At 39.5% G+C, this 25,654-nt stretch overlaps 1 protein-coding gene across 5 annotated transcripts in view; it reads left to right on the forward strand.

Annotated features, from left to right (window-relative positions):
• SLC25A14 (solute carrier family 25 member 14) overlaps nucleotides 1-16,831 on the forward strand; it is a 40,244-nt gene extending 23,413 nt beyond the window's left edge. For all 5 annotated transcript variants that reach the window (XM_061407949.1, XM_061407950.1, XM_061407953.1 and 2 more), the window contains 4 exons: nucleotides 5,096-5,220; nucleotides 6,003-6,138; nucleotides 15,293-15,373; nucleotides 16,389-16,831. In XM_061407949.1, the coding sequence (XP_061263933.1) occupies nucleotides 5,096-5,220; nucleotides 6,003-6,138; nucleotides 15,293-15,373; nucleotides 16,389-16,430 (384 nt within the window). In that variant the 3' untranslated portion in view covers nucleotides 16,431-16,831. The remainder of the gene's footprint in view (nucleotides 1-5,095; nucleotides 5,221-6,002; nucleotides 6,139-15,292; nucleotides 15,374-16,388) is intronic.
• Nucleotides 16,832-25,654: the final 8,823 nt, after the last annotated feature.

The following is a 25,654-nucleotide window of genomic DNA, read 5'->3' on the forward strand; positions in this document are numbered from 1 at the left end:
CTTAGTTGCTCAGTCGTGTCTGACTCTTTGCGACCCCATGGACTGTAGCCCTCCAGGCTCCTCTTTCCATGGGTACTCTCCAGGCAAGAATACTGGAGTGGGTTGCTGTGCCTTCCACCAGGGGATCTCCCCAACCCAGAGATCGAACCCACATCTGCATTGCAGGCAGATTTTTACCTTCTGAGCCACCAGGGAATGTCAAACATACAGAAGAGTTGAAAGAGCACAACAATGAACAGAACCTACACATCTGGATTAAATGACTCAAAGTTTAGTCATATTTGCTTTATCTACTTACGTATATATATATACACATATGCGTGCCCAGCCCCCCCCACACACTCTTTCTTTTTGCTAAACTATTTGAAAGGCAGTTGCAGACATCATAGTACTCCCCTAAGTACTTCATTATGCATATCCTAAGAATAAGGGCATTCTTCTACATAATGACAGTAAAAGCTCCAATATTTTGGCCACCTGATGTGAAGAACTGACTCATTAGAAAGGCACTGATGCTGGAAAAGATTGAAGGCAGGAAGAGAAGGGGACAACAGAGGATGAGATGGCTGGATAGCATCATTGACTCAATGGACATGAGTTTGAGCAGCTCTGGGAGATGGTAAAGGACAGGGAAGCCTGGCGTTCTGTGGTCCATGGGGTCACAAAGAGTTGGACACGACTGAGTGACTGAACAACAACAACAAATTGTCACACCTCAGAAAATTTATAAGTCCCTAATACCTAACACCCAGTCCATATTCAGTTTTCTTATAAAATGTTTCCTTGCACTTCCCCTGTATTTCCTGTATGCTGGAGGTTAGATCTGTTGGCTTGATTAGATGCATGTGAAATGTTTTTGGTGAGAGAGCTGCATAGGTGACCCTGTATGTCACATTGCACCACAGCAAGAGGCACATAATGTTAGGTTGTCCCCAAATTAGCGATGCCAAGTTTGTTCACTTGTTAAGATACTGTCCACCACCTCTTACCATAATAAAAGATAAGTCTTTCCCCCTTTGCAATTAGCAGGTAATGTTTATGGTGATATATCTAACAACAACATGTATATATCCTGTTACTTAATAACCTTTCATCAGTGGCATCCATCAATGATACTTGAGGTTTGCTTTTTGATAAAAAGGCCCTTTGAGGTATCCTATCTTGATTAGTCTAATTTAAAACCAGAAAATTAAAGTAACTAGAACTCTTTCACAAACTGATGGGCTAGGAGAAAGACAAAGACAGAGCAATAAATAGAATTGGAGATTTTTTCAGGGGAACATAACTACTTAATTTTTATTTAAAATAATCTTTTAATTGTAATAAAATACATATAACACAATTTTACATAGTTGTACAACCAGTCTGCAGAATTCTTTTCATCCTGCAAAACTGGGACTCTGTACCCATTAAACAACAGCATGCCATTTCGTCCTCCCCCAGCCCCTGGACACCAGCCTTTTATTATCTCATTATGAATTTGATGGTTCTGGGTACCTCATGTAAGTGGAATCATACAGTATTTATCTTTTAATTACTGGTTTATTTCATTTAGCATAATGTCCTCAAGGTTCAACCATGTTGTCACATGGGTCAGAATTCCTTTTTTAAAGCTGAACAATATTATATACATACACCGCATTTTGTTAATCCATTCATCCATTGATGAACATTTAGTTTGTTTCTGTATTTTGGCTCTTGTGAATAATGCTGCTGGGAACATGGATGTGCAGATGCCTTTTCAAGACTGGTTTCAGTTCTTTGTGTATATACCCAGAAGTGGGACTGCTGGATTGTATGATAATTCTATTTAATTTTTTGAGGAATTGAAAATGGCTACTTTTACAATCCAGGCTATTTACATCATCCAGACATATAAGGTAAAGAAGTGAAATACATTGTGTTATGTATTCTTTTGACTCCCAGCTGGCACTAATGGTAAAAAACCCACTTGCCAGCGTAAGAGACATGGGTTCTATCCCTGGGTCGGGAAGATCCCCTGGAGGAGGAAATGGCAACCCACTCCAGTATTCTTGCCTGGAGAATCCAATGGACAGAATAGCCTAGCAGGCTACAGTCCAGGGGTTGCAAAGTGTCGGACGTGACTGAGCAACTTAGCACATTCTTTTGACACAGACACATATTATTTACATATTAAAATACAGGAATCTTTTTTTTATTTCAACAGGGAAGTATGTTTGCATTTATCTTCAAACACAGGGCCCTTTTCGTCTGTATTTTATTTTCTTGCTTTGATTGTAATAAAATGGGTACTGGAAACATTTCATTTTCCCTGGAAGCATTTCCCTTTCTTCCTAACTCCATTGTAAGAAATAACAGCAGGAGTGCAGTAAGAAAGTGACTGGCGCTTAGGTCAGGGTTGGAGAGACAGTAGTGTGGTGACCTGGAGAGCACTTGCCCTGTTCATTGCTGCCGTGCACCATGGGAGTCCATGGCGCATGGCGCTTTCAGGAGAGCTGAAAATCTGCATTCCTGTGTGAAGTATCCATTCCTGTGGTAGTTTTTTTTGGTGTTTTTGTTTTTTTTTTTTTATTTGTTGACAGCTAATTCAGCCGTCTAGGAAATACTGTGTAGGCCACACAAAACATGTCTGTGACCAAAATTCACCCCGTGGGGCCATACTTTTCACCAAATTAATCTTCTGGGGCTACCTTCTAACAGAGTTGAGCAGGTGGAAGGGACAGACAGGAAGGTACTGCTGGGCAAACCAGCCTGACCAGCAGAATCAAGTATCCGATGATAGCACAGCTCCATCACGTCCACTTTATGAATTGCATTTGGGAATTTAGAGAGGATTGAACTCTAATTTTAACAGGTATCCCAGAAAGCAGTTATTCCTCCTGGTATCTTATTTTCAGTTTTTTATCAAATTATTTTAAATTTTATTTTTTGGCCACGTCACACAGCATGTGGGATATTAGCTCCCCAACCAGGGATCAAACTCATGCCCCCTAGATGGGAAGCATGGAGTCATAACCACTGAACCACCAGGGAAGTCCCTCAGTTTTTTAAATGATATTTAAACACAGTTATAAAAGTAAAATATTCCTTGTAAAGAATTTTACATAGATTTGTCATTTGTGTATATACCTCTCCTCCTAAAGTTAGAATGCTCAGTCACTTCAGTCGTGTCTGATGCTTTGCGAACCCATGGATTATAGCCCACCAGGCTCCTCTGTCCATGGGATTTCTCAGCCAAGAATACTGGAATGAGTTGCCATTTGTTACTCCAGGGGATCTTCCTGACCCAGGAATCGAACCCGCGTCTCCCATGTCTCCTACATTGGCAGGTAGATTCTTTACCCACTGAGCCACCTGGGAAACCCAGTTAGAATAACGCTATCTCTTCCCTTCTTTAGCATTATAAGCATTTTCCTGTGTTATTCTTATTCTTCAAAAACATGACTTTTTAATGCTCTAGCAACCCTGTGTTGTAGTGTAAGCTGTGATGGGAATAGTGTGCTTGTGACTGAAGAGCTGGTAGTGTTACTGCAGGAGGACTTGGAAGGACATACACTTTGCCTTGGCCTTCTCCCTGGCTGTGTCATACCTTTTGTGTGATCCTAATGTATCCTTTCTGCACATCCTAAATTCTGTGAATTAAACTCGAAAGCTCTCCTCTCCCTACTGACTTCTGCTTCGTGCTTTTATTTTTAAAATTATTTATTTATTTATTCTTGGCTTTGCTGGGTCTTTGTTGCTGTGCGTGGACTTTCTCTGGTTGTGGCAAGTGGAAGCTACTTTTCATTGCAGTGTGTGGGATTTTCATTGTGGTGGATTCTCCTGTTGTGGACCACGGACTCTAGGGCGGGCTCAATAGTTGTTGCTCCAAGGCTTAGTTACTGCTGGCCATGTGGGATCCTCCCGGACCAGGGATTGAACCCGTTTTCCCTGCATTGGCAGGTGGTTTCCCAACCACTGGACCACCAGGGAAGCCCAACATCTTTATTGAGATAATTCACAGACCATAAAATTTGCCATCTTAAAGTATATATTTTAATGTTTTTTGGATATCCACAGACTTGTACAGCCATCACCACTGTCTAAGTTTAGAACATCTCATCACCAGAGGAAAAAACCCTATACCCATTCATAGTCACTTCTCACAACCTCCAACCCTCCCAGACCTAGGCAACCACTAATCTGCTTTTTGTCTCTATAGATTTCCCAATTCTGGCATTTCATGTAAATGTAATTATACAATATGTGGCATTTATGACTGGCTTCTTTAGTTTACCATACTATTCGAAAAGTTTCATCTGTGTTTTAGCATTTATCAGTACTTCATTTCTGTTTATGGCTGAATAATAATTCTATTGTATGTACATACCACATTTTGTTTATCCTTTCATCAATTAATAAGTATTTATTTGTACTTTTGGGCTATTATGAATGTTACATATGTACATTATGTATGTTATGAACATTTATGTACAAGTTTTTGCATAAATTCATGTTTAATTCTCCTGGGTATATCTGGATGTGAAATTGATTGGTCATATAGTAATTCTTTGTTTAACTTTTTCAGGAATTGCCAAAGTGTTTATCACAGTGGCTACTCTATATGGTATTCCCACCAGCAGTATATAATTGTATATCTTCTTTGGAGAAATGTCTATTTAGATCTTCTGCACATTTTAAAAATTGGGTTGTTTGTCTTTTTATTGTTGAGTTGTAGCAGTTCTTTATATATTTTGGATACTAGTCCATATATTAATATAATATATGCTTTGTACTAGTCCAGATACATGATTTGCAAATATTTTCTCCCATTGTGTGGGTTGTCATTTTTCTAACCACAAGAATGTTTAATTATGATGAAGTCTATTTGTCTATTTTTCTTTTGTTGTTTGTGTCTTAGGTGTCATATCAATGATTTTATTTTTAGTACAGTAAGTGAATTGGGTATTTATAAGTGTTTCAGTATATGCAGTTGATGTGAAATAGTGATCTTATGCTGCAGACTTGGATTTTTTTCTGCCATTTTAAAATTCCTGACCTATTTTGTTCACCCTTTGACTTAACTCACTACCAATGTATTTCCCCAGTGTCTCATGTCACTTATGTTTTGTAGGGTGTTGTCCCAACTGCTCAGCGGGCTGCCATCGTCGTGGGAGTAGAGCTACCAGTCTATGATATTACGAAGAAACACTTGATATTGTCAGGGCTGATGGGAGATACAATCTTAACTCACTTTGTGTAAGTCTCATAGGTTGTGTTCATTCCATATTGTCAGTACTTCAAGCACAAAAAGCATCTTTCACTGAAGTCCTCACCTAGAATTGATAATGAGTACATATGGCCTAAATACCTTTTTCTCTCTCATCACCAGAACTTCAAGCCTTCTGATAAACGTATAGAGATTCCAGATGCAATAGGCACTTTCGTACTTGGGAGCAGTGTCTAATTCCAGATGTCTGCAGTATTTGCATTTGTTCATATATAGACTCTATACCTAATAAACTCATCCATTATTTGCTTTGATTAATTTTGGGTCAGAAAGCAAATTTTCTCAATGATAAACAGAATAAAAGGGTGAAATTTTATAGGGCTTGTGAAGCAAGACCACAGTTTTGGACTGAAATGTTGCTCATTTCATCTTACATTTTCTTCATCTTGCAACTTTTATGATACTTTAATACTCAAATTCCTTTTGCATATGATGTTGTGACTTGAAAAGTTTACATAACTAATAGATGATGCATAATACTTCCTGCTTAGGAAACTTGCTAGACTTACGAACTCTTTAAAAAAAAAAAAAAAAAGGCTATCTGAATTTTGGATTGAAAAGTGAAGGGGACAGCTTTTGACTAATGTCTCTTTAGTAAAGATTTCCTTTCTCTTTAGATTGTAATAAAAGAGCAAGTGCCAGGTTTTATGTGGTGTCTGACTCATTGTACATTTCTGTTTGACCTAATTTCTGTTTACGCGGGCAGAGGTGGAAGTGGGGCAGTCTGTCTTCTTACAGTTTTTATCTTTAGTTCCAGCTTTACATGTGGCTTGGCTGGGGCTCTGGCTTCCAATCCAGTTGATGTGGTACGAACTCGCATGATGAACCAGAGGGCAATTGTGGGCCACGTGGACCTCTATAAGGGCACCTTGGATGGCATTTTAAAGGTACGCACATAGTGAACTTGGATCGTATTTTTTTATTTTCTTTGATGTCTCAGACTTGCAGTCCTTACTCTTAGGTGCTGCTCTGAAGATGGAAGAATCATTATATCTATTTTTAGTAGCCTCTCAGACTAATTCCCAGGTAGGAAAACTGTCTCCTTGGTAATCTGCTGATGCTTAGTGGTCCTTGACATTATTATTCCAGTTTGAATGCTTAAGACTGCAGGATACCTTATCAATGGAACCATGTAGAATTACGGATGAAAAGGACCTGACATATTCCACATTTGCCCACTTTAGACAAGGCAGAGATGCTGTAATAGAAAATCTGATACTCGATTCTAGTTCAGTATTGTACTATTGTTCCCAGTTTGGCTTTGAAAGTTTCTGCTGTGTTATATTTGTAGAAAGCTGAGAATCATACAGGTATTATGCATTATATAACCACTAGTAATAATACTTCTAAAAAAGCAAATTTGGAGCTAAAATATACTATCATATGGTTTCTCTGCTGTTATCAGTTTAGTTAATTATTATCTATCAGATACCATTTTATTTTTTTTTTTAGACAATGTTACAGTTTTTATTTTCAGTCATGCACATCTCATATCAAAAATTTAAAGGGGAAAAGCCAGTTTATTACATTTGTCCATATATTTACCATTTCTGTTGCTCTTCCTTCTATCTTGAATTTCTAATTACTTTGGTATCATTTCTCTTCCACCTGTGAAATTTATTTTAGCACTTACTTTTGTGCAGGTACATTGGCAATTAATTATTTTAGGTTTCCTCCAACTGAGAATGTCCCTTTTTCATCTTTATTTCAAAAAATTATTAATATCATTTTTTTAACTTTACAATATTGTATTGGTTTTGCCATATATCAACATGAATCCGCCACAGGTATACATAATTTATTTTATTAATATTTTATTTTTAATTAATTAGTTATTGGTTGTGCTGGGTCTTCATCCTCCTGGATCAGGGATCAGACCCATGTCCCCTGTATTGGCAGGCGGATTCTTATTCACTACCACCAGGGAAGTCCCCAGGGACCATTTTAGTAGAAACAGAGAAATGACAATGTACCGCAGTGTACCACAGGTATACAATGGGGAAGCAATGGAAACCCACTCCAGTACTCTTGCCTGGAAAATCCCATGGATGGAGGAGCCTGGTAGGCTGCAGTCCATGGGGTCACTAGGAGTCGGACATGACTGAGTGACTTCACTTTCACTTTTCACTTTCATGCATTGGCGAAGGAAATGGCAACCCACTCCAGTGTTCTTGCCTGGAGAATCCCAGGGATGGGGGAGCCTGATGGGCTGCCATCTATAGGGTCGCACGGAGTCGGACATGACTGAAGTGACTTAGCAGCAGCAGCAGCTATACAAACAGATAATCAACACATCTTGTTAAGTGATAAACTCAGGGCTCTATGGGAGGAAATTTTAGTCCAGTTTGGAAATTTGGGATAGGTTTCCTGTAGATGGAAGAATACTGAATATAATAACTTACATCTGTTGAGTGCTTTACTATGTACCAGAGACTGTTCTAACGAGACTTACATGTATTCATTCATTTAATCCTCACAGTTACAGCACACTGAAGCACTAAGAGGTTAACTAACCTGCCCAAAGTTTCACAGCTAATAGGTGGGAGAGCTGGGATTTCAACTCAGACCATTGGTTTCAAATCAATATTTTTAACTACACTGTGGTGCCTTCCCTATATTGGTGGCTGAGGGTTAGTTAAGTTATGAAGGATATTAAATGCTATGTTGAGATGCTTGGCTTATTTTTTTTAGTTGATGAGGAGCTGTAGATTTAATCGGGTCAGATTTATGTTTTAAATAGATCATGCTGGCTTTGTGGAGAATGGATCTAAGACAGTGGTTCTCAATCTTAAGTGCACATTGGAATCACCTGGGGAATGTTCTCAGCTTCTGTGCTCACCTTAGACCACTGACATCAGAATAGAGGTCCCCACCCTCTGGGGTTTAATGCCTGATGATCTTAAATGGAGCTGATGTAATAGTAATGGAAATAAAGTGCACAACAAATGTAGTACACTTGAATTATCTCAAAACCATCTTGCTCTTCCAGTCCATGGGAAAATTGTCTTCTATGAAACTGATCTCTGGTGCCAGAAAGGATGGTGACCACTGCTCAGAATGTCTGGAGTAGGAGCCAGGTTGTCAGGATTTTCAAAACTCCTCAGGTGATTGCAATGTTCACCCAAAGTTGAAAACCATAAAACCAAGGGAATAAGCCTGAAAACTTTAACATGCATCTGTACCACCTGGAAAGTGAAGGTGAAGTCACTCAGTCGTGTCCAACTCTTTGCGACCCTGTGGACTGTAGCCTACCAGGCTTCTCTGTCCATGGGATTCTCCAGGCAAGAATACGGGAGTGGGTTGCCATTTCCTTCTCCAGGGGATCTTCCCGACCCAGGGATCAAACCCGGGTCTCCTGCATTGGAGGCAGATGCTTTAACCTCTGAGCCACCAGGGAAGCCCACCTGGAGGCCTTGTTAAAATGCAGATGGCTAGGCCCCATCACCAGACTGTGATTTAGCAAGTTTGGAGTACACCTGAGAATTTGCATTTCTAACCAGTTCCCAGGCAATACTGATGCTGCTAGTTTGGGACCACACTTAGAGAACTGCTGATCTAGGGATAGGGAAACTTAGTGGAAGGCTCTTAGAGTGGCCTGAGCAAGAGGTGATGAGAGGCTGAACTTGGCATGAATAATAGGGATAGAGCTGAGAATAATTTAATTGATAAAGTCAACAGGATTTGGTTGACTTGGTGTGGAAAGGTGGGGGAGAAAGAAGATGTCAGAGATAACTTCCCAGTTTTTGGTTTTGGTGACCATGTGGTGACTTTTATTGACAGAGATATTACAGGAAAAGGAGCAGGTTTTGTGGGAGACATCACAGTTCTGAGATACTTAGTTTGAGGTGCGTGAGGAATACCCAGTGAATATATTTGGATATCCTAGTCTTAACTTGGAGGTTCAGGGGTGGAGGTAAGAACTTGAGGAAACAGTAGTGTACAGGTGTTATATAACTGTGGAGGGGGAGACCAAGGAGAGCAGGAAGAAGAGTTCACGAGTTTGTTGCTTTCATCACACACTGGAGTATTGTAAAGCTCCTTCCATTACTAGTGATTCACAGAAGCAATGATTCTCATACTCTGAAGAGTAGAATTTTGCAAAAGCTCTCCTTTCTATTTCTAACATGCTCACCCTTCCACTTGCCAGTCACTGGTATAGAGGGAGAAGAGTAGGGCCAAAGAAAGAACTCCCAATTTTTAAGGGCTTGACAGATGAGGAACTCAGGAAAGACACCAAAAGATAACAGTTCAAAGATATGAGGGAACTTACAAGAGATACTATTGTCATAGAAGCCAAAGGAGAAATGAGTTTCAAGAATGGATGAGAAGTTATTTAATACTAAATAACTGGGATGGAGAGATCCAGTATAAGGGCTGCAAAGTCTGTTGGGTTTCATGTTTTCTAGAGGAGGTTTGCTGGATTGGTGTTTGCAAAAGCCAGATTGCTGTCCACTGGAGAGTGTGTTTAATCCTTCATTCATTTTTTGCAAAATTGTTCAAGTGTCTTTTGTGCTAGGTACTGTTCTAGGTTGGTGAACAAAAAGTCCCGGCCTTTGTGACATTTTAATTCTAATAGGAAGAGACAGATAAACACATAGGAAGTGAGGATAAGTAGACAAGTGTAAAATACTCTTTCAAGAAGGTTGGCCAAGAGGAGATCGAGGGTACAGTAATATAGTAATATAGTAATATTTATTGAATGCTTATTACGTACCACACACTATAGAGTATATCCTTTAACTATCAGCAACCATGTAGAGTAGATAATATCTTTGCCATTTTATAAATGAGAGAACTTAGGTTCAGAGTAGCTAAGTATTTACCCAAGATTACATACCTAGTAAGTAGCAGATCTGGGATTTAAATCAGGGTTCGTCTGATTCCAAAGTTTATACTCATAACTACTATGCCGTATGGTATCGTCAGAAACATATTTTCGTGTTGACAGTAAACTTTATGTACTTATATTTACCAGCCATTCATTTATTTGCTATTAAAACAACTTTGCTCTATATTGTCATCATACTTTATTATTTTATCTGTAAGAGTACACTTGGGTGAATGGAATGATGCATTCCTCTTTGATTTAGAAATGAGCAGCTGTACATCTCATCCTCTTAACCTCTATCTGCAAACACTTGAATTGCTTCTCATTGACACAAAGCTCATATTATTAGATCCCTTTTTACTTCTTACAGCCTTATCTTTGCTACCTTTATTCTATATTCCAGACAGACTGAACAGGTTCTAGTACTAGACTTCGTTTCATTGCCAAGTTTCACCCATGCCATGTACTTTGTTAGATGGCTAGCTCCTATCATTCTTCAGATTGCATTATTTTTTAATATTTTTTAGCATGTGTGAGAATTCTATTCCTTTTTATTTTTTTAAAAACATTTTTGAACAGTTTTTTTTTTGGCTGTGCCACATGGCATGTGGGATCTTTTCTCTCTTTGCTTTGTTTTTTTAAAATTTATTTATTTTTAATTGAAGGATAATACTGTAAAGAAATTATTTTAAAATTCTTAATTGGAGGATAATTGCTTTACAATGTTGTGTTGGTTTCCGCCATAAGATTGCGTTATTTTCATAAGTGCCTTTCCTGACCATTAAACTATATATGTGTGTAGTTTTATGTTCTTGTTCTCTCATAGCATTTATTATATTTTGAAAAACATCGTTTTGAGAGTCAACTCACCAATTCATAAAATTCATCTATTTGTGTGGCCTTTGGTATGTTCTGAGCTATGTGCAACCATCAACCCCACAGTCAATTTTAGAACATTTTCTTGACCTCCAAGAGAAATCCTGTACCTTTTAGCTATTATCCCACTATCCTCCCAGCCCTAAGCAACCACTAATGTACTTTTATTTCTGTAGATTTGCCTATTTTTGGGTATCTTATATAAATGGAATCATATAATATGTGAGGGTTTTGACCAGCTCCTTTCACTTAACATGTTTCATGACACATGCTGTAGCGTGTGTCAATCCAGGCATAGCTCTGGAGGAGATGTGCTTCCAGATCACCACAATAAAGCCATACTGCAATAAAGTGAGCCACATGAACTTTTTGGTTTCCCAGCACATGTAAAAATTATTTTTACATTACATAATAGTCAATGAAATGTGCAATAGTATTGTCTCATAAAACAATGTACATACCTCAAAACGTTAACCATCATCTGAGCCTTCAGTGAGTCATAATCTCTTTACAATAGTAATATCAGAGATCACGGACCACAGATCACCATAACAAAGGTAATATAATGAAAAAGTTTGAAATATGATGAGAATAACCAAAAGTGACAGAGAGATACAAAATGGGCAACTGCTGTTGGAAAAATGGTGCCCATCAGATCAGATCAGATCAGTCACTCAGTCGTGTCCGACTCTTTGCGACCCCATGAATTGCAGCACGTCAGGCCTCCCTGCCCATCACCAACTCCCGGACTTCACTCAGACTCACGTCCATTGAGTCAGTGATGCCATCCAGCCATCTCATCCTCAGATTCACTCAACTCAGGGTTGCCACAAACTTTCAGTTTGTGAAAAATCCATTATCTGCAAAGTGTAGTAAAGTGCAATAAAATGAAGTATGCCTGTACTTTCTTCCTTTTAATGGTTGGGTAATACTCTGTTGTATGGCTGTATCACATTTATTGACTTTTGTTACATTTTATTGTACAGTTGACCCTTGAGCATCTCAAGTTTGACCTGCACAGGTCCACTTATATGCAGATTTTTTTCAGTAGTAACTACTACAGTACTACATGACCTGTGGTTGGTTGAATCTGTGGTTGCGGAGGGCTGACAAAAAGTTATACCAGGAGTTTTGACTGCACGGAGGGTCGGTGTCCGTGACAACTGTGTTGTTCAAGAGTCAATTGTAGTTGCCTTTAATGTCTGTCTGCCCAGTAGACATAAGTTCCACGAAGGCAGGGGCATATCTTATTTATCTCTCTATCCACAGCAAATTATTTATTGAATGAATGTATAACTTCATAAAGTAGCCTCTTGTCTCTGTGTATCTACAGAAGTTCTTGTTTGTTTTTACTCAACTGCCTCAAGCCAAAGAGTGGTGCATCCCAGTTCTAATGTTTGGAAGTTGGTCCCTGTTTTGGAACTCAGCAGGGAATCATTAAGCTCATGAGATTGTTAGTGACTGTGTGTGTGTAAAGTTTGTGTGTTCATTTACTCAACAAATATTTATTCAGATATTTAGTGGAGACTTCACTATGCCAGAGAGTGTTCAGTAGTGGAGTAGAATGGTAAAGAAGACCAACATGGTCCCTGCTCTCTTTCTTTCCTGGAGATTACATTCTAGTTGAGGGAGACAGAGAATAAACATGCAGATAATAAATGGTGTAATTTCATAAAGAAGTAAATGCTATGAAAAAGCTAACACAGCGTAATGAGATAGTAACTCTGTGATGGTGGTGGGGAACTACTTCAGCTAGGATGGTGAGGAAAAGGGTGTGAGGGGGTGACATTTATTTGAGCAGGGGTCTGAATGATGAGAAGAGGGTGGTCACGAGAAAATCTGAGAGAAAAGCATTTCAGGAAGAGGGAATGGGTACAGGGGCTCTGAGTTTGGAATGAGCTGGACACTTTAAAGGGTTAAAAACAAGGCTGTGCTGGTGTTCCTGTGTGATGAATGAAGGGAAAAGTAGTAGAAAATGAAACTGGAGAGAGGCAGGGCTAAATCATGTAGGATCATGCAGGTCACTGAAGAAAATTTATAATTAGAATCAAATCCACAGGGAAGTCATTGGATAGCTTTAAGCAGGAAAGTGACACTACTGATTTATAATTTTAAAAGATTGCCTGGCTTCCTAGGTGGAGATCATAGACCAGTTAGGAAGCTTGTTGTGGTGTTCCAAGTGAGAGGTAATGAGATTGGCTTGAATCTCTAAGGTTCCTTGTCTTAGCAGTCTTTGATTCTAGGTTATCTGCATCCAGGATTTATTTTGGTTGATTTTCACAATTTTCCAACATCAATTTTGGTCTGAGACCTTTAGCATTTGCGGATGATCCATTGGGACAAGCATATTACCACTATGTTTTCATAAATAGTGCCTTTATGTTACTATTTGCTTCAAAAATGATTAGTAAGGATAATCATATCAAGTCTTATTAATTTATACTATAGGATAAGGGATATTTAGAAGTCTGGATTCTCATATTGTTGTTTTATCCAAATATATTCATTTTTTAGTATAGTGGTGGGTTTTACTTTACCAGTGAGAGGGCAAAATAACATTTTTCAATGTAGAACATGATAGCTTACACACAGGAGTAACAATATTTATCCATTAAACAGGAACTGTTTCTGTTGACTGAATTTAACACACATCATCAGTTTATGACCTTTGGTATGCATTATTTGTCATTTAATTCTAATAACCATTCAGTTGGTATATGTAGGACCTCCATCGTATAAAACAGAAAACTTAAATTCAAAACATTTCACATTGTCCCTTATCTAATCCTCTAGCCATTCCTATAAAGTCAGCCGTGGCATTACACACGCAGAATTTGCAATGATGAAACAGACTCAGAAAGGATAGTGACTTGCCCAATTCCCTATTCCCCTACCCTGCTTTAGTTTTCATATTAGTACTTATAATTTCTTAATATAATGTTATTAATTTGTATATCTGTTCATCAGTTCCACTAGAGTATACATTCTATGGGACTTCCCTGGTAGCTCAGTGGTGAAGAATCCACCTGCAATGAAGGAGACACAGGATACGCTGGTTCAATCCCTATGTTGGGAAGATTCCCTGGAGGAGGGCATGGCAACCCACTCCAATATTCTTGCCTGCAGAATCCCATGGACAGAGGAGCCTGGCGGGCTACAGTCCATAGGGTCACAAAGAGTTGGACATGACCGAAGCTACTGAGCACACACATGCACGTGTGCATTCTATGAGGGCAGAGAATGTATAAGTTACCTGCTGCTGCTGCTGCTAAGTCGCTTCAGTCGTGTCTGACTCTGTGCGACCCCATAGATGGCAGCCCACCAGGCTCCCCGTCCCTGGGATTCTCCAGGCAACAACACTGGAGTGGGTTGCCATTTCCTTCTCCAATGCATGAAAGTGAAAAGTGAAAGTGAAGTCGCTCAGTCATATCTGACTTGTAGTGACCGGGGACTGCAGCCCACCAGGCTCCTCCGTCCATGGGATTTTCCAGGCAAGAGTACTGGAGTGGGGTGCCATTGCCTTCTCCGTATAAGTTATCTATGGCTGTGTAATAAATGACTCCAAAGCTCAGTGCCTTAATACATCATACATTTATTATCCCACAATTTCTGTGGATTCAGAATTAAGAAGCAGCTTAGCTGAATGATTTCAGCTTTAGGCTCTCTCATGAGGTAATTGTCCAGATGTCAGCTAGGGCTATAATCATCTGAAGGCTTGACTGGTGCTGGGACATCTACTTCAAAGATCACTCATGTTATTGTCAGCAGGAAGGCTCTGTTCCTCTCTGGCTGTTGGCCAGAGGCCTTAGTTTCCCCTCACGTGGGCTTCTCTTCATGATATGGCAGCTGGCTTCCTCCAGAGCAAATGATCCAAGAGAGAACAAGGCAAAACGTTCTTAAATGCAAACTATCTTTTATAGCATAGCATAGCATTGTTAACTGCTGCCATGTGCTATTGGTGACGCAGACCAATCCTGATATGTTGTGGGAGGGACTACACAAGGGTATGAAGAACTGGAGATGGTTATCATTGGGGGCCATCTTGGAGGCTGGCTACCACAGCTACTTTCTCTCTTGTTTACTATTATTACTATTATCCCAACACTGAGAAGAGTATCTTGCATATTGTAGGTGCTTAGTAAATATTTGTTGAATGAGTGGGTGGATGGATTTAGAATACCATACTAATTAAAAATGTATGTCTATAGCAAAAAGGACCATTCATGGATCCTAAGTTGTTGGGGAGGGGCGTGGAAGATGAGTACTATAATAACAATAATTGTCAGATGTAAAGTGCAAGGAGGATTCACTATTATTTTTTTATATCTTTCCCTCAGATGTGGAAACATGAGGGCTTTTTTGCACTCTATAAAGGATTTTGGCCAAACTGGCTTCGACTTGGACCCTGGAACATCATTGTATCCTTTTAGAACATGAGAGTGAAAGCATATGGTTCAAGCTCCCAGGTAATTCGAGACTATGGGAAGGACAATTTTGATTATTGGAGCCTTTTAGGCAAATGAGAATCTATTCTAGTGATGACCATTGCAGATGGAGCTAAGTACAGAAATGGCTTTCAGTTGGAGTCTAATACAAACTAAAGGGATTAGAAAAGAAATGCCAAAGTTTTTTTTCCTCTTTATTTTTTTTATTTTTATTTTTTATTTTATTTTTTAACTTTACAATATTGTGTTGGTCAACAACAAGCACAGCCAAATCTGGAAGGGGCTAGGAAGGTTTTGAAAACCCTGCTATGAGGTATCCACAGGAAGGTCTATGGAGTCCACATTTCCTACCCCTAAGTATAGGACCAGAGTAGCTGGGGAAATAATAAGACAGAAAATACTCATAGGACAAAGGAATCCAGAGCCAAGGGGGACTCTTTCCTCCTGGGTAACTTTCCTTCCTTTAGCTGTGTTTGAGTGCCTCCTGTGTGCAGAGCCATGAGTTGGATGGTGTGTGTGGTGGTGTTTTTATTGTGGTGAGCACTGCAGGGTTGAAAAGTCATTCCCTGCCCCTGTGGAGTCTATAGGTTGAGGGAGATAGTGTCTCTGTTCCTCTTCCTGATCATCTAATGTCTGTAACAGTTACTCTAGTGCTGAATTTTATGTTGTTGATGTTCTTGGATATGTGTGTGTGTGTGTGTGTGTGTGTGTGTGTGTGTATGTCTGTGGCCTATTTGCCCCTAAAGAATAGAAGTATGTTAGACTTTTAATATGCTTTTATTGCTAAATGCCAGCAATCAAAATGGGTGTATGATGGGCACTCAACACATGCTTGATTTGCCAGATGTAGTTTGAAAAAAGACTTTTAAACAAGTACAACTTAGAATAGCAGAGCCTAAGTATCCCAGTAAGAGAATGCAGTGTACAATTTATAACCAGGTTTGACTTTCAGTATCATTCCAGTGATCTTCCATGACTTACTCTTCAGTTTTTTATTACATATGAGCAGCTCAAGAGGCTTCAAATCTAAGGATGTGAGCCAAACCCTGCCAACCTTTCTACTCTCTTTCCCCTTTTTTCTGTGTTCTGATGTATTTTGATCAAGTTGTAAGTGTTTACTGAACCATTGGTCTCCCAAGGCCCTTCTGGTGGAAGAATGATAGGATGGTTCAAAATTGCTCATGTGTTTGTGTTGCCATGTGAACTGTTCCCTGAGAGGAAGTATTAACATTGAGACTCTGGCCCCAGATTGGTATCTTCTGTGAAGATGGATACTGATGGATGATACTCAAAATGGCCTTCTCTTCAAATGTGGGTTAAATGTAGTTTGTTAGCCCCAGACTTGGGCTAGAGCAAAAGGCATAGGCCAGGGCAGTTACTGCTATGTATGTTACAAGACCTCAGTTCTCATTAAAGTATTTATTGACAGAATCACTTTGGCTTTGTCCTCATTTACTGTTCTCTCATCTGCCAACTCTTTAAGTTATATTCTCTGGAAATTGATAAAGATAAGGTGACTATGAAATTGAGTCTGGACTCTTAAAGCACATTTATGGGAACGGACTAAGTGCATTGTGCTTTCCCACTGCCATTCATTCTCATAATGCCACTCGCTTGTAAACATCAGACAAGTGGTTCTAACCTAAAGAGGGAATAAGCAAACAAGGGGCTCATTTGGACAGTTTCCACAGATAAAATGCTGAAAGAGGCTTAAAATAGAACCCTGTGTCCAAGGTTCTAATTGTCTTACAGGCAAAAATTTCTGGCTACTTTCTTATACTTGAGTAGTATCTACCACATTGTAGGCACTCAAATACTTGTGAAAGGAATAGTTTAGTTCTTCATCTTTATCCATCCGGAATAGTTTAGTTTTTCATCTTTATCCATCCATTTATTTGTTCAACAAACATTTATTGTATGTCTAGTATGTCCTAGATGCTGGGGGTGTAAAAATATATTAAGACATAATCACTATTTTAGAGGTCACATCCAAGGAGAAACAGACACGTAAATAGATTCTAAGTACAATAGGTACCTTGCTGCTGCTGCTGCTAAGTCACTTCGTCGTGTCCAACTCTGTGCGACCCCATAGACGGCAGCCCACCAGGCTCCCCCGTCCCTGGGACTCTCCAGGCAAGAACACTGGAGTGGGTTGCCATTTCCTTCTCCAATGCAGGAAAGTGAAAAGTGAAAGTGAAGTCGCTCAAGTCGTGTCCCACCCTCAGCGACCTCATGGACTGCAGCCTACCAGGCTCCTCCATCCATGGGATTTTCCAGGCAGGAGTACTGGAGTGGGGTGCCATTGCCTTCTGTCTGACAAATAAACTAAGTGCTGTAGAAGCACAGAGGAGGGAGCAGTCCATTTCCTAGGGGCCGGGCTAAAGGCTTCACAGTAGAGGTGATATTTGTGCTAAAAAGCGGATGTTACTATGTAGATTAAGGCAGGGAAGGACATTCAAGGCAGAGGAATTGCAGGGGAGGGGGGCGGCGTTCAGTATGGCTAAAATAAAGGCAGGGAAGGACATTCAAGGCAGAGGAATTGCAGGGGAGGGGGGCGGCGTTCAGCATGGCTAAAATACAGGGTTTTGGTTTTCAAATACCATGTGACACAGAATCACCTGAAGATCTTGCAAAAACTGTAGATTCTTGTGTCCTATCACCTGAGATTCTAAGCTTATGTGGGGAAGAGGTATTTGCTTTTGTCACAGGCATTCAATGGTGGGTGATCCTTAGATTACACTTTGAGAAGCACTTGTAAAGAAATATGGGCTAGAATGAAAGGAAATTATAGTGTGGCCAAAAGGGTCAAATTATGAAGGCTGTCTCTATATATCCCTAAGAAAGAGTTTGGCTTTTATCCTGGAGGAGGCAGGCAAAGGAAGCTGAAAATAGGGGATAATATAACCAGCTTGTGATTTTTAGGATAATAACCCTGGTGTGGAGGGTAGCCTGGAAGGAAGCAACCCAAACCAGGTTAGGATCCACTGAGATCTACTCCCCTTTATGTACAAGGTCCAGAAAAGCTAAGAAAATGTGTCCTAAGGCACATAGCCTGATTGTGGCAGGTTTGAGGCTAGCACATAGTTGTCAGATTCCTTCTCTGTCTCATTCTACCACCCCACAGTGCCTTCTTATTTGTTAAAGTACTGCCTTTTCAAAATAAACTTTAACAGACTATTTTTTAAAAGAAGTTTTAGGTTAATAGCAAAGTCCTGTGGAAGGGGTGGAGATTTCCTGCATACCTCTTACCCCCACAAATGTGCAGCTTCCCCCTAGTCAAAATTCCTCACCAGGGTGATTCATTTGTTAGAGTCAGTGAATCTATATTGGCACATCATTATCACCTCACATCCATCATTTATATTAGGGTTCACTTGTGTCATACATCCTGTGGGTTTTGACAAATGTGTAATGAGATGTATCCACCATTATAGTATCATACGGTAGAGAGTCACTGTCCTAAAAATCCTTTGTGCTCTGTCTATTCATTCTTCCTTCTCCCCCAAACCCCCAGAATCCACTGATCTTTTTACTGTCTCTGTGGTTTTGCTTTTTCCAGAGTGTCATATAGTTGGAATCATACTGTATGTAGCCTTCTTAGATTGGCTTCTTTAACTTAGTAATATATACTTAAGGTTCCTCCATGTCTTTTCATGGGCTTACAGCTCATTTTCTCTTTTTTTCTTTCTGCACATACCACAATGTATCTATCCATTCACTTATGGAAGGACTCCTGGTTGCTTCTTCCAAGTTTTGGCAATTACGAGCAATGCTGTTATAAATATTCATGTGCAGGCTTTTATGTGGACACAGGTTTTCAGCTCATTTGGTTGAATATCAAGAAGTGAAATTGCTGGATGGTATGGGAAGAGTCTGTTTAGTTTTGTAAGAAACTGCCAAACTATCTTCCAAAGTGGCCATACCATTTTGCATTCCCACCAGCAATAAATGAGAGTTCCTATTTCTCTACATCCTTGCCAGCTTTTGGTGTTAGTGTTTTGGATTTTGGTCATTCTTATAGGTGTGTAATGATATCTCATTGTTTATTTTTTATTTTTTTAATATAAATTTATTTATTTTAATTGGAGGTTAATTACTTTACAATATTGTATTGGTTTTGCCATACATCAACATGAATCAGCCACAGGTATACACATGTTCCCCATCCTGAACCCCCCTCCCTCCTCCCTTCCGGTACCATCTGGCTGGTGCACCAGCCCCAAGCATCATATATGAAACAAATCACCAGTCCAGGTTAGATGCGTGATATTTTGTATTTTTAATTTGAGTATAATCGCTTTACAACGTTGTGTTAGTTTCTGCCATACAACAGAGTAAATCAGCCATAAGTATACATATATCCCTTCCCTTTTGAACCTCCCTCCCCGGATCCCACCTCTCTAGGTCATCATAGAGCACTGAGTGAGTATTATACAGCAGCTCCCCACTAGCTATCATTGCTTATTTTTAAGACTACTACACCAGTCAGATACTCTACTCCTTTCCAAATAGATGAACGAAAAGGAAGCCACTTTTTTTCACAGTGGTATAATTTCTCATACAAGAAAGATAATTTCTTGTAGGGTGTGTATATATTGGAAATTGACTTTCAGCTCAGTTTAAATGTTATTCCTTCTGAGAAACCTTCCATTGATTTCCTCTCCACTAATCCAAATCACTTTCATCATTGTAATTCTTTAGATCATGAATTTATAACTATACATTATATATATATGTGATTAATTAATAATATCTATATCTCCCATTAGTCTGTAAACTCCACAGTTTCATTTACTGCTGTGTTCTCAGTGCTGAGTACAGTTATATATACTCAGCAAGTATTTGTTAAATAAATTGATCTGTATCCAAAGACCTGATAAAATGTCTAAAGCATAGCAAAGGTTCGCAAATGCTGTGGGATTTAAGTGAAATGAAACTAAATTTGGAATTACTAGATAATGGTGGGTGATAGGTTGTTTAAGAGATAATAGGGGTGCCTGGGGAGATGCATGTCACCTTTTAAACTGATTATCTGTTCATTTATTCATTCAACAAATATCTACGCCTCATGGAGCTTATAGTTTACAAAGGGAGACATCATAAAAAGATAAATGAGTAATATATAGTATATTAGATGGCAGTAAAAGGTTTATAGAAAAATAAATTGGGGGAGAGATATGGGGAATATAGGAGTGGGGTTGCACACTAAGAAAGCCAAATTGGATTGAAGTCTATAGGTTGAGAGAAGAAGCCGATCTAAGGTTAAAGCAAATGTAAGACCCCTCAGGTGAGACTGTGCCTAGAATCTAACGTGATAATTCAAGCAAGAACTAATGGTGGCTTTGATGAGAGTAGTAGCAATGGAGGCTGTGAAAAGTGGTTGAAATCCCTATATGTTGGAGAAGAGTGAATAATGACTTGCTAAGGGATAGCATTTGGGCTTTAAAAGAGAAAGAGAGCAGAGGTTGGTTTTAACTCCAAGGCCTGGGCCACGAGAAGGGCAGTATTGTCATAGAAGTGGAGAAGACTGGAAGGTACAAGGCTTTTTTAGCAGGGGTGGGGGGCAATAATTTTGTACATGTTAAGTTTGAAGAGCCAGTTAGACTTTTGGAGAGATGTGGTTTAGGCAGTGAGACATTGAAGTGTGTTCACGGGGGATATGGGCTGGAGATGTATATTTGGAAATCATCAGTATGTGTAGATGGTACTTAAAGCTGTGATAATGAATGAGATCACTAAGGGAGTAAGCGTCAATAGATGAGGTTCAAGAACTGAACCTGGGGCAGTCCTTCATAAAACAGTTGTCTAAAAAAGAACAATATTCTGGTGATAGAAAAAGAGTAAAGGAGGCAAGGAGGTAAATTATTTTCAACATAAAATTTGAAGAAACAGAGTTTGAAGCTAATGAGATCTTTAGCCAAATTGCCAAAGCTTTAATGATTGTTGCCTTTAAGTAGCCATATCATGAGCAGATAGTTCAAATTCAAGAATTTGACTTGCTATTTTTATTTTTGGTGTAGTATTCCTATCTTATCATAGTCATGGATAAATACAGTATCCCCCCAGGTAACCAGTATGATGAATAGAGCATTTTGATTGAACACTTAAGGGCTGCTGCTGCTGCTAAGTCGCTTCAGCCGTGTCCGACTCTGTGCGACCCCATGGACTGCAGCCTACCAGGCTTCTCCGTGCATGGGATTGTCCAGGCAAGAAAACTGGAGTGGGTTGCCATTGCCTTCTCCACACTTAAGGGCTAACCCATTTCTATAGTGAAATAGGCTACAGTGAGGGCACCTCAGTGAGTCAGAGTCTGCCTCTGGCCATATCACATTTGAAGGGGATTATTTCACATGCCTGAAGAACTCAATGTTTCACAAAAATATTCATCATAGAATTCTTATAAGTAGCGGCTCCCCATTGTATTTTTGAATTGCAACTTTTGATTGGAAAAAAAACTTACAAGGGTATGTCAGATGTAAACTAGATCCACCCAGGGTCTTTTGAAGGTAGACTGAGAAGGAAATCTTTGGAGTCAATGAGTACAAGGAAACCGTCTTTAAAGAGACTAAGGACCTCAGTTGAAATCTTGTATGTCAAGGAACAAAACAAGACTAAACTCTGTACTGTCTGCTCAATTTATCTATAAACCTAAACTGTTCTAAAAAATAAAGCCTATTAATTTTTAAATGCTGTTAATGAAAGGGCAACACAAAGATGACCAGGCACCACTGGTTCAGAAGAGAAATAATTATTTTCCCAGGTAAAAAGTCCAACATATCAAAAAGAGATGATGACAAGAGTTGGCAAGGATATGAAGAAGTCAGAACTTTTATAAATTGCTAGAGAGGTTGTAAAATGGTGCAGCTCTCTTTGGAAAACACTTGGATGAGTCCTCTATAAAGCTAAACATAGAATTGCCATCAGTTCAATTCAGTTCCATTCAGTTGCTCAGTCTTGTCCGACTCTTTGTGACCCCATGGACTGCAGCACACCAGGCCTCCCTGTCCATCACCAACTCCTGGAGTTTACTCAAACTCATATCCATTGAGTTGGTTATGCCATCCAGCCATTTCGTCCTCTGTCATTCCCTTCTCCTCCCAGCATCAGGGTCTTTTCAAACGAGTCAGTTCTTTGCATCAGGTGGCCAAAGAAGGAGTTTCAGCTTCAGCATTAGTCCTTCCAATGACTATTCAGGACTGATTTCCTTTAGGATGGACTGGTTGGATCTGGCAGTGTAGTCCAAGGGACTCTCAAGAGTCTTCTCCAACACCAAACTTCAAAAGCATCAATTCTTTGGTGCTCAGCTTTCTTTATAGTCCAACTCTCACATGCATACTTGACCACTGGAAAAACCATAGCCTTGACTAGACGAACCTTTGTTGGCAAAGTAATGACTCTGCTTTTTAATATGCTGTTTAGGTTGGGCATAACTTTTCTTCCAAGGAGCAAGCATCTTTTAATTTCATGGCTGCAGTCACCATTTGCAGTGATTTTGAGGCCCCCCAAAATAAAGTCAGCCACTGTTTCTACTGTTTCCCCATCTATTTGCCATGAAGTGATGTGACCAGATGCCATGATCTTCATTTTCTGAATGTTGAGTTTTAACCCAACTTTTTCACTCTCCTCTTTCACTTTCATCAAGAGGCTCTTTAGTTCTTCTTCGCTTTCTGCCATAAGGGTGGTGTCATCTCCATATCTACGATTATTGATATTTCCCCCAGCAATCTTGATTCCAGCTTGTGCTTCATCCAGCCCAGCATTCATCATGATGTACTCTGCATATAATTTAAATAAGCAGGGTGACAATATACAGCCTTGATGTACTCCTTCTCCTATTTGGAACCAGTCTGTTGTTCCATGTCCAGTTCTAACTGTTTGAGTCTCTGTCTTCAATTCCTCCTACATACATACTAAAAGGAATTGAAGACAGAGATTCAAACAGACACTTGTACACCAGTGTTCTTTGCAGCATTATTCACAATAATTAAAAGATAGAAACAACCCAGGTGTCCATTGACAGATGGATGAATAAACAAATGTACATCCATACAGTGGAATATTATTCAGCCATAAAGAGTATGAAGTGCTGACACATTACTGCAACATGGATGAACCTCAAAAAGACACTAAATGCAGGAAGTCAGACTCAAAAGGCCACATTTATATATTTCCAGTTAAATGTTCAGGATAGGCAAATCTATAAAGACAGAAAGTCTTTCTTTACGGAAAGTATTGATAAAGTAATGACTGCCTAGGGGTAGGGGGAAAGAGGGAGGCACTGCTTAATGGGTATAAGGTTTTGTTTGGGGATGAAAATATTCTGAATTAGATTATGGTGATGGTTGTACAATGCTGTAGATGTACTAAGAAACATTGAATTGTATGTTTTAAACAGGTGATATTTATAGTATGTAGATTATATCTCAGTAAAACTCTTAAAAAAATCCAGCTTGTGGTTTATCTTGATTAGGATGACCAGTGAAGGGTTTCAGTGAAGCTGCTTGGTAATAAACTACAGACTGATTTCATGTTAACTCCAGATGACCACACGGATATTTTCTTTTGGAATAAGCAAATCTATGATGTTACCAGTAATGTGAAGCTTCAAACAACTGAAATTTATGATCAGGAAACCTCAAGTTTGAGGGGATAAAATGATGATCAAAATCTGCAGGGTGTAAGATGAACAAATTTTCAACTTCTCCCCCCTGTTTTTTTGAGAAGGTAGAGCATGAGACAACTCAGATAATAATAGTAATAGCTAACTCTTACAGCTTTTATTATGTGCCAGACACTGTTTTAAGTGTATTATGTTTATAAAACTGTTTACATCCTTTCAGTCACCCTATAAGATAGGTACTATTCTTATTTTTCAGGTGAGAAACTCAGGCACAGAAAGGTAAAATAGTTTGATCCTAGAAAATGGCAGAGCTGGGATTCTAACCTAGGCGGTCTGGGTCATGAGCCCATGCTTATGGTACCATGCTAGAGGTGTACTGACTCAGCCTTATCCAGGGTCACTTAAAGTTTATGGCAAGTGAGCAGCAAAGAATACAGATTTCATTCTGTGTCTTTATAGCACCTCTGGAGAGAGAAGTAGTTGTTGTGGTTGGTCACTCTTGGACACTTGACTGTAATACTAGATTTTAAAATCTTTCTAGGCGACCTGGGACTGCAAATATATCATTTTCCTCTTATTATCTGCTTTCTACTTTATTTTTCTTCATCTTTCCTTTGTTGACCTTTCTTCTCCATGACCTGCTTCATCACTAACCCACTCTTCTTCCCCCGTCCAAGTGAGGAATACACACAGGGGTGTGTTGTGGTTTGTATGTTATACTATTGATTGAAGAACTTGGAGTTATTGATACAGATGTATGTCACGAGTTTCAAATTTAACAATTTGGACGTGACTAGACTTCTCACCCTCTCTTCTCCCATGCAAAGAAGTATGCTGTTAGGCTTGTAAACAAACTTATGGGAGGAGTGATAAAACTTCTAAGAACCTGCTTATCAATACTTTTTCTCTCAGTTCAGTTCATTCAGGCACTCAGTCATGTCCGAATTTTTGCGACCCCATGAATTGCAGCATGCCAGGCCTCCCTGTCCATCACCAACTCCCAGAGTTCACTCAAACTCATGTCCATCAAGTCGGTGATGCCATGCAGCCATCTCATCCTCTGTCGTCCCCTTCTCCTCCTGCCCCCAATCCCTCCCAGCATCAGTCTTTTCCAATGAGTCAACTCTTCGCATGAGATGGCCAGAGTACTGGCATTCCAGCTTTAGCACCATTCCTTCCAAAGAACACCCAGGACTGATCTCCTTTAGAATAGACTGGTTGGATCTCCTTGCAGTCCAAGGGACTCTCAAGAGTCTTCTCCAACACCACAGTTCAAAAGCATCAATTCTTCGGTGCTCAGCTTTCTTCACAGTCCAACTCTCACATCCATACATGACCACTGGAAAAACCATTTCCTTGACTAGACGGACCTTTGTTGGCAAAGTAATGTTTGTGCTTTTGAATATGCTATCTAGCTTGGTCATAATTTTCCTTCCAAGGAGTAAGCATCTTTTAATTTCTGGCTGCAGTCACCATCTGCAGTGATTTTGGAGCCCAGAAAAATAAAGTCTGACACTGCTTCCACTGTTTCCCCATCTATTTACCATGAAGTGATGGGACCAGGTGCCATGATCTTCGTTTTCTGAATGTTGAGCTTTAAGCCAGTTTTTTCACTCTCTACTTTCACTTTCATC

The sequence above is a fragment of the Bos javanicus genome, chromosome X (assembly GCF_032452875.1).
Source record: "Bos javanicus breed banteng chromosome X, ARS-OSU_banteng_1.0, whole genome shotgun sequence".
NCBI classification, from domain to species: Eukaryota; Metazoa; Chordata; class Mammalia; order Artiodactyla; family Bovidae; genus Bos; species Bos javanicus.